At 48.0% G+C, this 11,170-nt stretch overlaps 1 protein-coding gene across 3 annotated transcripts in view; it reads right to left on the bottom strand.

Moving 5' to 3' along the window:
* The window catches only part of CBL (Cbl proto-oncogene), a 105,180-nt gene that overhangs the window by 9,492 nt on the left and 84,518 nt on the right, over positions 1-11,170 (bottom strand). For all 3 annotated transcript variants that reach the window (XM_001165648.6, XM_016922146.4, XM_063783474.1), the window contains 3 exons: positions 1,615-1,731; positions 1,167-1,264; positions 117-299 (listed from right to left, as the gene is read on the bottom strand). In XM_001165648.6, the coding sequence (XP_001165648.1) occupies positions 117-299; positions 1,167-1,264; positions 1,615-1,731 (398 nt within the window). The remainder of the gene's footprint in view (positions 1-116; positions 300-1,166; positions 1,265-1,614; positions 1,732-11,170) is intronic.

Genomic DNA, 11,170 nt, shown 5'->3' with positions numbered 1-11,170 from the left:
TAATGTTTAGCCTACATACTGACTTACTGTCACCAGAGAAGGTCATCTCCCTTTCAATATAAACATACAGGCCACACTGCCATTCAGGACAAACCCAAAGTAGTCTGGAGACTCACTTGTTGTAGGATCACCATCCAGAGACAACCAGCCAAAGGAGGAGCTGGCATTAGAGATATCTGAGAGAGTTCGGCGGGCCAGCACGGCCGGCACAGGTGGCTTTGGGACATCATACCCATCATCCTCATTTTCTGACTCCTCGGGACCAGTGTTGGCATGGGCTGCGGCCAAATTCCCTTCACCTGGAGAAAAATGAGTGATGTTATCTTCTTCTGACGCACTTCATCTTCTAATACATTTCAATACGGGGCAGCCATTCATTTTTACATGTATGCAATCACTTATCTCATTCAACAGTTACTGGTTATCTACTGTGGGCCAAACACCATGTAAACAGAGATAAAAATAGAAAATAAAATCTGCACCAACACTGCAGCTTTCATTTTTGAACATGCCAAAGGTTATTCTTGACAAGGTTAATAGCCAATGACTCCAGTGTCATCTCAGATCATTCAATAAACATTTCTATCCACATTCCACCTTGGAAGATCAGCAAAGGATCCTGTGAGAGCAGGCTTCTTGAACTTTCAATCTGGTAGGCTAGTTAACATGGGAATTGAGTGTTCACCACCCCCACATAAAAGAATTTCATCAATGCAATGAGAAAAAAAAGGAGCTTACAGGTCCAGGGTATAGAACACAAATGTCTCTAGGCCCTGGAAGGACAAAGAAAAGCACAAAAGGAACCAGCAGTGTGAGTAGGAAATAAAGGATTGGGGATACTTTACTGCCCATGTCAAAGATATTTTGCCAAAGATTACTGAAAATAATTTTCAGCTTTGTCTGGGCGTGGTGGCTCACGCCTGTAATCTCAGCACTTTGGGAGGGGTGGATCACCTGAGGTCAGGAGTTCAAGGCCAGCCCGGCCAACATAGTGAAACCCCGTCTCTACTAAAAATACAAAAATTAGCCAGGCATGGTGGCACATACCTGTAGTCCCAGCTACAGAAGAATTTTGAGCTTAGATCAAGCTATCTCAATTGCCAAATATTACATGTTCATTCCTATGACATATCAATGATTTTTAAAGTAGCAGAATGGCAACTTACCAAAGGTGCTGCTCTCGGTGATAGATGGCGCCTGGGACTGAATATTATACATTGCTTCATACGTACAGCTATCAATCTGCTGGTCGCAATCACATGCTCTGAACCAGAAGGAAAGTGCCATAATGATCTTTGGAAATAGAACTGTTATCTATAAACTTATGAAGATTCATCTTCTCGTTTTGCCAATATCACTAATAAACGTTAAAGTTGACTCTTGTGGCAAGTTATAGGTGTATGTGTTTTTGAGGTTCTCATGTTGCTGAGAAAACATAAGTGTAATTACCTACAGCTACAAAAGGCTTAAACCATTAAGGGCTAGATTTATCTTTATCTTTCTGCTTTAATCTGACTGGATAACAGTTATGTGCAGGTAGCAAGCCAAGCAGGTGAAGGGTGTCAATTACCCACATAAAGGTATAGGGCCCAAAAAGGGTTGTTGTGAACCTACCGTGAACTCTGGGATGTATCCAAAGGCCGTAGAGGCCTGGAGGAGGGAGTCATGTACTCTGTGTCCTCTTCACCCTCACATTGCTCCCCAGGTGGCAGTTTTGGCACAGGAAGAGGTCTGGAAGATGAAGAATAAAAAATAGAAAAAGAAGTAACAAACCAGTAAACTTTGAAGTATAAAATAAATGGCTTAAAAACAGACATAACTCAAATTGAACAGAGCAAAATACATGTCACCTAGGGAACTATTATTTCTGCTGACCAAGACAAGTAATTAGCAAAAGTACACTAACTAAAAATGTCACTTTCAACTGACCAAAGGTGCAGCTTTTATGCTTCAGAGGTGATATACTGGGCTAATCACCTGAGATACTGGTTAGTCCTAATCCCCCACAGAAGTTTCATTATAGAGTCCCAGGCCCTAGAGTTAGAGAAACAGCAAGATTTTTTCTGACAATGTTAGAACTGTAAACTAAATTCCAATTGTAAACTCTACCTATGGTTTCAAGGAATGCATAGCTTGGCAAAAGCTTTCTCAAACTCCTTGTTTTATATAAGAAAAATTTAAAATAGAGAGAGATAAAGCGACCGCAGTTAGCGTAAATTCTGAGGCTAGATCCCAGATCTACTGACTCCCACATCAAGGATCTGGCTGTTATATCCACATGTAACTTTCACCCAGAAACTTTGGAAACAAGACTTCTGCCACCGCATGAAATGAAATGAAAAAACTCCCAAGAAATACAAAAACACCCCACTAAATTGTAGGGGGAAAAAAAAGACACACAAAAACCTACTTCTTGGAGTGTGAATTTGTGTTTCTCCTCCCTTCCTATTATTTTTGCATATCCTAAAGATGCTACAAGGAGCATCTCTTTCGTTTGTCTGCTTGATGCTTAGTTTTCCTAATTATAAAAGCAACACATTTATAATACACACTTAAGTGCCATAGAAACTTAACACAGAACACAGAAGTCCCCTTTAATCTCACTTGAGGTTTTTTTCTTATATCTACATATTACTTTTATTAGGTTGGTGCAAAAGTAATTGTGTTTTTTGCCGTTAATGGGAAATATCCACTTAAGATTTGTGCAACGCATGCTGAAGTTCTGAGGCAGAAGTGTATTGGTATCTACAATTTACTTTGAAAACATCAAAAGACAGACATATAGTCTGATAAAACAAGGATAATAAAATGCTAAAAGTAGAATCCAGGTGATCAGTATATGGGTGTTCACTGTAAAATTCTTTCACCTTTACTATCTTTGTAAGTTTTCACAATAAAATGAGATGGCGGGAGGACAATCCATATTCAGAAAGAAACACCTAGATTTTTCGCTGGAGCACAGTGGCATGATGACAACCCACTGCAGCCTTGATCTCCCGGGCTCAAGTGATCCTCCCAACTCAGCCTCCTCAGTAGGTGGGACTACAGACATGTGCCACAATACCAGGCTAATTAAAAAAAAAATTTTTTTTTTTTGTAGAGACAGAGTCTCACTATGTTGCCCAGGCTGATCTTAAACTCTTGGGTTCAAGTGATCCTCCCGCCCCAGCCTCCCAAAATGCTAGGATTACAGGCCTGAGTCACCCCACCCAACCCTAGTTTGTTCTTAATGTGGTATTTGGCCACATGCTGTCAGTGAAGGTGTAGGGAAATGAATGGGTACTTTGTTACAGAGCTGTAGAAATAAGGAATTGATACGTTTCTGTTGTGTAATTCAACAAAAGTATTTACCAAACATGCATACTCTTGGTCTCAGAAATTCCATTTCTGAGAATTTTCCCTAAGGAAACCATCAAGAACATTCATTGCAGCATTATTTATAATGCTGGAAAATTAGGCAATAACTTAAATACCAAATAATAATGTACTGAATAAATACTGAACCACACAACTGTGTCCCCAAGTGCCTTAGAGGTTCCAAGCCGGAGCCACGGAAGCCTACTGCTGCTTCTACTACAATAGATCTGTTCTTATCTATTTTACAAACTGAGATTCCACTTTAGTTACACTGATGTATAATCGTGAAATAATTTGAAAATCATTGCAACAGAATATGTAATAACATGCAAAGATGTTCAAGATATTTTTAGTGAAAACCAGCAATGACAATATGATTTCATACAAGGAAGAATGGCAATGAACATGTATCCAATTGCTAACTATTGTCTGATTCTAGGTAGTAAGATTACAGGTAACATTTATTTCTTCAGTGTTGCTTACCTATATTTCCTTTTTCTTTTTTTCCTTTTTGAGACGGAGTCTCACTGTGGCACCAGGCTGGAGTGCAGCGGCGTGATCTAGGCTCACTGCAACCTCTGCCTTCCAGGTTCAAGCGATTCTCCTGCCTCAGCCTACCGAGCAGCTGGGACCACAAGCACATGCCACCACACCCAGCTAATTTTTGTATTTTTAGTACAGACGGGGTTTCACCATATTGGCCAGGATGGTCTCGATCTTGACCTCATGATCTGCCAGCCCTGGCCTCCCAAAGTGCTGGGATTACAGGCGTGAGCCACTGCACCCAGCCTGCTTACCTATATTTTCTAAATTTTAGTTAACATGTATTATTTTTGTAAAAAGGGTCATTAAAAAGGCAATAATTTTTTTTTTTTTTTTGGAGACGGAGACTCAGTCGTCCAGGCTGGAGTGCAATGGTGTGATCTTGGCTCACTGCAACCTCCACTTCCCAGATTCAAGCATTTCTCCTGCCCCAGCCTCCCAAGTAGCTGGGAGTACAGGCGCCCGCCACCACACCCAGCTAATTTTTGTGTTTTTAGTAGACACAGGGTTTCACCATGTTGCCCAGGCTGGTCTCGATCTCCGGACCTCAAGTGGTCCACCCACCTTGGCCTCCCAAAAGTGCTGGGATTACAGGCGTGAGCCACCATTCCTAACTTTTAAAAATTTTAATTATAATTCTGTTAATAAAGTCCATAAAATACATAATTGAACCTCCTTCTCACAAAGCATGTTGGCAATATATGCTTTAAAAGAAAGAAGACACTGGAGAGCAACCAGGCAGCCACGACTTAACAGGCTAAGATTCAAGAAAGAATACATTAGAGTAAGCCCTATATTAGGGGTTTTGAACTAGGGGTTTAAAGTAGTCTCAATGGGCTGGTGAGAATGCTACGATTTAAATGTGTCCCCCAGTTTCACGTGTTGGAAACTTAGTTACCACCTTCATATGCTGATGCCTTGTTACAAGGCAGCAGGAAGGCCCTCACCATGCCAGCGCCATGCTTTTCAACATTCCAGCTTCCAAAAGCGTGGGCTAAATAAACTTTTCTTTATAGATTACTTAATCTCAGGTATTCTGTTATGACAACAGAAAACAGACTAAGAAGAGACAGGAATTTTGGGGTATAATGACAGCCAAGGTATAAGGGACCAAAAAATACAGAGGAGGGAATAGCAGAGAAGTATACCTGAAATGCCAGCAATTTTCCCTAGAGCTACTGCAAATCCCTAAACTGTTTACACATGGGGCTAGATTTTGAGAAAACAAGCAGAAAGCAGCAATTGAAAAGCTAAATAGATATTTTGGCTGTCTTGCCAAGCTGGACAGAGTTGGAGTTACATATGGCCATTAAAATAATAATTTGTGTTCAATTAAAAAAAAGAAGATGGGATGGGCACGATGGCTCACGTCTGTAATCCCAGCCCTTTGGGAGGCAAAGGTGGGTGGATCACTTGAGGTCAGGAGTTCAAGACCAGCCTGGCCAACACGGTGAAACCCTGTCTCTACTAAATATACAAAAATTAGCCAGACGTGGTGGTGGCACATGCTTGTAATCCTAGCTACTCAGGAGGCTGAGGCAGGAGAATCGCTTGAACCTGGGAGACAGAGGTTGCAGAGAGCCGAGACTGCACCACTGCACTCCAACCTGGGCGACAGAGTGAGACTCTGTCTCAAAAAAGAAAAAAAAAAGGATGGAATCGATACATTTTTAAAAATCACATGAAAATACTAGAACTCCTCCCTCTGATGCCGAGCCGAAGCTGGACGGTACTGCTGCCATCTCAGCTCACTGCAACCTCCCTGCCTGATTCTCCTGCCTCAGCCTGCCGAGTGCCTGCGATTGCAGGCGCGCGCCGCCACGCCTGACTGGTTTTCGTATTTTTTTGGTGGAGACGGGGTTTCGATGTGTCGGCCGGGCTGGTCTCCAGCTCCTAACCGCGAGTGATCTGCCAGCCTCGGCCTCCCAAGGTGCCGGGATTGCAGACGGAGTCTCGTTAACTCAGTGCTCAATGGCGCCCAGGCTGGAGTGCAGTGGCGTGAACTCGGCTCGCTACAACCACCTCCCAGCCGCCTGCCTTGGCCTCCCTAAGTGCCGAGATTGCAGCCTCTGCCTGGCAGCCACCCCGTCTGGGAAGTGAGGAGCATCTCCGCCTGACCGCCCATCGTCTGGGATGTGAGGAGCCCCTCTGCCTGGCTGCCCAGTCTGGAAAGTGAGGAGCGTCTCTGCCCGGCCGCCATCACATCTGGGAAGTGAGGAGCGCCTCTTCCCGGCCGCCATCACATCTGGGAAGTGAGGAGCGTCTCTGCCCGGCCGCCCATCGTCTGAGATGTGGGGAGCACCTCTGCCCTGCCGCCCCGTCCGGGATGTGAGGAGCGTCTCTGCCCGGCCGCCCCGTCTGAGAAGTGAGGAGACCCTCTGCCTGGCAACCGCCCCGTCTGAGAAGTGAGGAGCCCCTCCGCCCGGCAGCCACCCCGTCTGAGAAGTGAGGAGCGTCCTCCCTCCTCATCTGGGAGGGAGATGGGGGGGTCAGCCCCCCGCCCGGCCAGCCGCCCTGTCCGGGAGGTGAGGGGCGCCTCTGCCCGGCCACCCCTACTGGGAAGTGAGGAGCCCCTCTGCCCGGCCAGCCGCTCCGTCCGGGAGGGAGGTGGGGGGGTCAGCCCCCCGCCTGGCCAGCCGCCCCACCCGGGAGGTGAGGGGTGCCTCTGCCCGGCCGCCCCTACTGGGAAGTGAGGAGCCCCTCTGCCCGGCCAGCTGCCCCATCCGGGAGGGAAGTGGGGGGGTCAGCCCCCCGCCCGGCCAGCCGCCCCATCCGGGAGGGAGGTGGGGGGGGTCAGCCCCCCGCCCGGCCAGCTGCCCCGTCCGGGAGGGAGGTGGGGGGATCAGCCCCCCGCCTGGCCAGCCGCCCCGTCCGGGAGGGAGGTGGGGGATCAGCCCCCCGCCCGGCCAGCCGCCCTGTCCGGGAGGTGGGGGGCACCTCTGCCCAGCCGCCCCTACTGGGAAGTGAGGAGCCCCTCTGCCCGGCCAGCCGCTCTGTCTGGGAGGGAGGTGGGGGGGTCAGCCCCCCGCCCGGCCAGCCGCCCCGTCTGGGAGGGAGGTGGGGGGGTTAGCCCCCCGCCTGGCCAGCCGCCCCGTCCGGGAGGTGAGGGGCGCCTCTGCCCGGCCGCCCCTACTGGGAAGTGAGGAGCCCCTCTGCCCGGCCAGCCGCCCCGCCCGGGAGGGAGGTGGGGGGGTCAGCCCCCCGCCCGGCCAGCCGCCCTGTCTGGGAGGTGAGGGGCGCCTCTGCCCGGCCGCCCCTACCGGGAAGTGAGGAGCCCCTCTGCCCGGCCAGCCGCCCCGTCCGGGAGGGAGGTGGGGGGGTCAGCCCCCCGCCGGGCCAGCCGCCCCATCGGGGAAGTGAGGGGCGCCTCTGCCCGGCCGCCCCTACTGGGAAGTGAGGAGCCCCTCTGCCCGGCCAGCCGCCCTGTCCGGGAGGGAGGTGGGGGGTCAGCCCCCCACCCGGCCAGCCACCCCGTCCGGGAGGTGAGGGGCGCTTCTGCCCGGCCGCCCCTACTGGGAAGTGAGGAGCTCCTCTGCCCGGCCACCACCCCATCTGGGAGGTGTACTCAACAGCTCATTGAGAACGGGCCATGAAGACAATGGCGGTTTTGTGGAATAGAAAGGGGGGAAAGGTGGGGAAAAGATTGAGAAATCGGATGGTTGCCGTGTCTGTGTAGAAAGAGGTAGACATGGGAGACTTTTCATTTTGTTCTGTACTAAGAAAAATTCTTCTGCCTTGGGATCCTGTTGATCTGTGACCTTACCCCCAACCCTGTGCTCTCTGAAACATGTGCTGTATCCACTCAGGGTTGAATGGATTAAGGGCGGTGCAAGATGTGCTTTGTTAAACAGATGCTTGAAGGCAGCATGTTCGTTAAGAGTCATCACCACTCCCTAATCTCAAGTACCCAGGGACACAAACACTGCGGAAGGCCGCAGGGTCCTCTGCCTAGGAAAACCAGAGAACTTTGTTCACTTGTTTATCTGCTGACCTTCCCTCCACTATTGTCCTGTGACCCTGCCAAATCCCCCTCTGTGAGAAACACCCAAGAATGATCAATAAAAAAAAAAAAGAAAAAAAAAAAAAGAAAATACTAGAACTTAAAAATACAACACAGACAGTCCCCAACTTACAATTTTTCAACTTTACAATGGTGCAAAAGTAATAAACATTAAATACACTTCTCTACTTACAATGGAGTAATATTTGGATAAACCCAGTCGAAAATACTGTAAGTCAAAATGCACTTTCAACTTACAATGGGTTTACTGGGACATAACCCCATCTTAAGTTGAGGAGCATCTGTATCGAAAAATAAAACTGGGCAACACAGCAAAACCCCGTATCTACACAAAATACAAAAATTAGCTAGGTGTGGTGGCACACACCTATAGTCTCAGTTACTAGGGAGGCTGAATAAATTTAAAAATCAAAGAAACTAGGCCGGGCGCGGTGGCTCACGCCTGTAATCCCAGCACTTTGGGAGGCCAAGGCGGGCAGATCACAAGGTCAGGAGATTGAGACCATCCTGGCTAACGTGGTGAAACCCCGTCACTACTAAAAAAAATACAAAAAATTAGCGGGGCGCGGTGGCGGGCGCCTGTAGTCCCAGCTACTCGGGAAGCTGAGGCAGGAGAATGGCATGAACCCGGGAGGCGCAGCTTGCAGTGAGCCGAGACTGCGCCACTGCACTCCAGCCTGGGTGACAGAGCAAGACTCCACCTCAAAAAAAAAAAGAAAAAAAAAAAGAAAATAAAGTATGCCAAGAAAAAAATAATGGAAAAAAAAAAAAAGACATCAGCATAAGAGCTCTCGGAGACATAGTGCAAAGGTCTAACATTCCGGAAAAGGTAGTCTCAGAAGAGGAGGACAAAGAGGGACTGCAATATTCAGTCTGTTTTCAGGAAAAGTGGCTGACAATGTCCTAAAACTGATTAAAAATATCACAAACTAAATAAACTTTACCAAACTTACGGAGGTTTGGTTCTAGTTAGTGTTTGAAAAAGAAAAGGAGGCCAGGGTGCAGTGGCTCATGCCTGTAATCCTAGCACTTTGAGAGGCTGAGGCAGGTGGATCACTTGACATTAGCAGTTCGAGACCAGCCTGGCCAAAATGGTGAAACCCCATCTCTACTAAAAATACAAAAATTAGCCAGGCATGGTGGCACATGCCTAAAATCCCAGCTACTTGGCTGAGGTGGGAGAATTGCTTGAACCTGGGAGGCAAAGGTTGCAATGAGCTGAGATCGCAGCATTGCATTCCAGCCTGGGTGACAGAGTGAGACTCCGTCTCAAAAAAAAAAGAAAAAAAAACTTATGAAAACTTATGAAGGATTAAAAGATAAATATAAACAAAACCACAAAGGAAGATATAGTAAAACTGCTGGGACCCAGAGCGGGGGAAAACATTTTGTAGGCAGCTAGGAAAATAAGCATTATCATTTTTTTAAAAATATATATTTTTATTTTTTGAGACAGGGTCTCACTGTGTTGCCCACGCTGGACTGCAGTGGCACAATCATGGCGCACTACAGCCCCGACCTTCTGGGCTTAGGCGATCCGCCCACTTCAGCCTCCTGAGCAGCTAGGACCACAGGTGTGCACCACCATGCCCAGCTACATTTTTGTATCTTTTTCATAGAGATAGGGTTTCGCCATGTTGCTCAAGCTGATCTCAAACCCGGAGTTCAGGCAATCCGCTTGCCTCGGCCTCCCAAAATGCTGAGATTACAGGCATGAGCCACTGCACCTGGCCTATTTATCTGGCCTATTTATTTATTTTTCAATTTTATTTTTTTGAGACAGGGTCGTGCTCTGTAACCCAAGCTGGATTGAAGTAGTGCCATCACAGCTCACAGCAGCCTCAACGTCCTGGGCTCCAGCAAACCTTAGCCTCCCCAGTAGCTGGGACTAAAGGCGTATGCCACCATGGTTGGCTGATATTTTTTGTAAAGATGGGAGTATTACTATGTTGCCCAGACTGGTCTCAAACTCCCAGACTCAAGTGATCCTCCTGCCTTGGCTTCCCAAAGTGTTGGGATTACAGGCGTGAGCCACCACTCACAGCCAAGAAACATTACCTTTAAAGGAGTAACATTAAGGCTGACGGCTAATTTCTCAACAGAAACAGTGGAAGCCAAAAGAGAGTGGAATGACATTTTTAAACTGCTGAAAGAAAACAACTTCAGTTCAGATGCTACACTGGGCCAGGCGCAGTGGCTCACACCTATAAATCCCAGCACTTTGGGAGGCTGAGGCGGGCAGGTCACTCGAGGTCAGGAGTTCGAGACCAGCCTGGCCAACATGGTGAAACCCTGTCACTACTAAAAAATAAAAAAATAAAAAATTAGCTGGGCATGGTGGTGTGTGCCTGTAATTACTTGGGAGGCTGAGTCAGGAGATTCGCTTGAACCCAGGAGGCAGAGGTTGCAGTGAGCCAAGATCGTGCCACTGGACTCCAGCCTGGGTGACAGAGCAAGACTCCGTCTCAAAACAAAACATACGAAACAAAACAAAACGAAAATAGATGCTGTATTCAGTGAAAGTATCTCTTTTTTGTTTGAGACAGAGTCTCGCTCTGTCGCCCAGGCTGGAGTGCAGTGGCAAGATCTCGGCTCACTGCAACCTCCGCCTCCTGAGTAGCTGGGACTACAGGTGCCCACCGCCATGCCTGGCTAATTTTTTTGTATTTTTAGTAGAGATGGGGTTTCACCGCATTAGCCAGGATGGTCTCAATCTCCTGATGTGATCCACCCACCTTGGCCTCCCAAAGTGCTGGGATTACAGGTGTGAGCCACTGCACCCGGCGGCCAAGTAGCTTTTTAAAAAATTAAAAGTGGGCTGGGCACAGTGGCTTTCGCCTATAATCCCTGCACTCTAGGAGGCCAAGGCGGGCAAACCTCTTGAGCCCAGAAGTTCGAGACCAGCCTGGGCAACATGGCAAAACCCCATCTCCACAAAAAATGCAAAAATTAGCTGAGTGTGGTAGTGCGCATCTGTGGTCCCAGCTACTCGGGAGGCTGAGGCAGGAGGATCACTTCAGCCTGGGAAGTTTAGACTGCAGTGAGCCAAGACTGCGCCACTGCACTCCAGCCTGGGCAACAAACAGAGATGCTGATTTAAAATACTCTGTAGGCTGGGTGTGATGGCTCACATCTGTATTTCCCAGCATTTCAGGAAGCTGAGACAGGAGGATCTCTTGACACCAGTAGTTCAAGACCAGCCTGGTCAACACAGCTAGACCTTGTCTCTATTAAAAATAAAAAATTAAA

This window comes from Pan troglodytes, chromosome 9, assembly GCF_028858775.2.
Source record: "Pan troglodytes isolate AG18354 chromosome 9, NHGRI_mPanTro3-v2.0_pri, whole genome shotgun sequence".
In the NCBI taxonomy this organism is placed as follows: Eukaryota; Metazoa; Chordata; class Mammalia; order Primates; family Hominidae; genus Pan; species Pan troglodytes.
The sequence above is the reverse complement of the archived record's forward strand: the minus strand, read 5'-3'. Positions and strand labels throughout refer to the sequence as shown.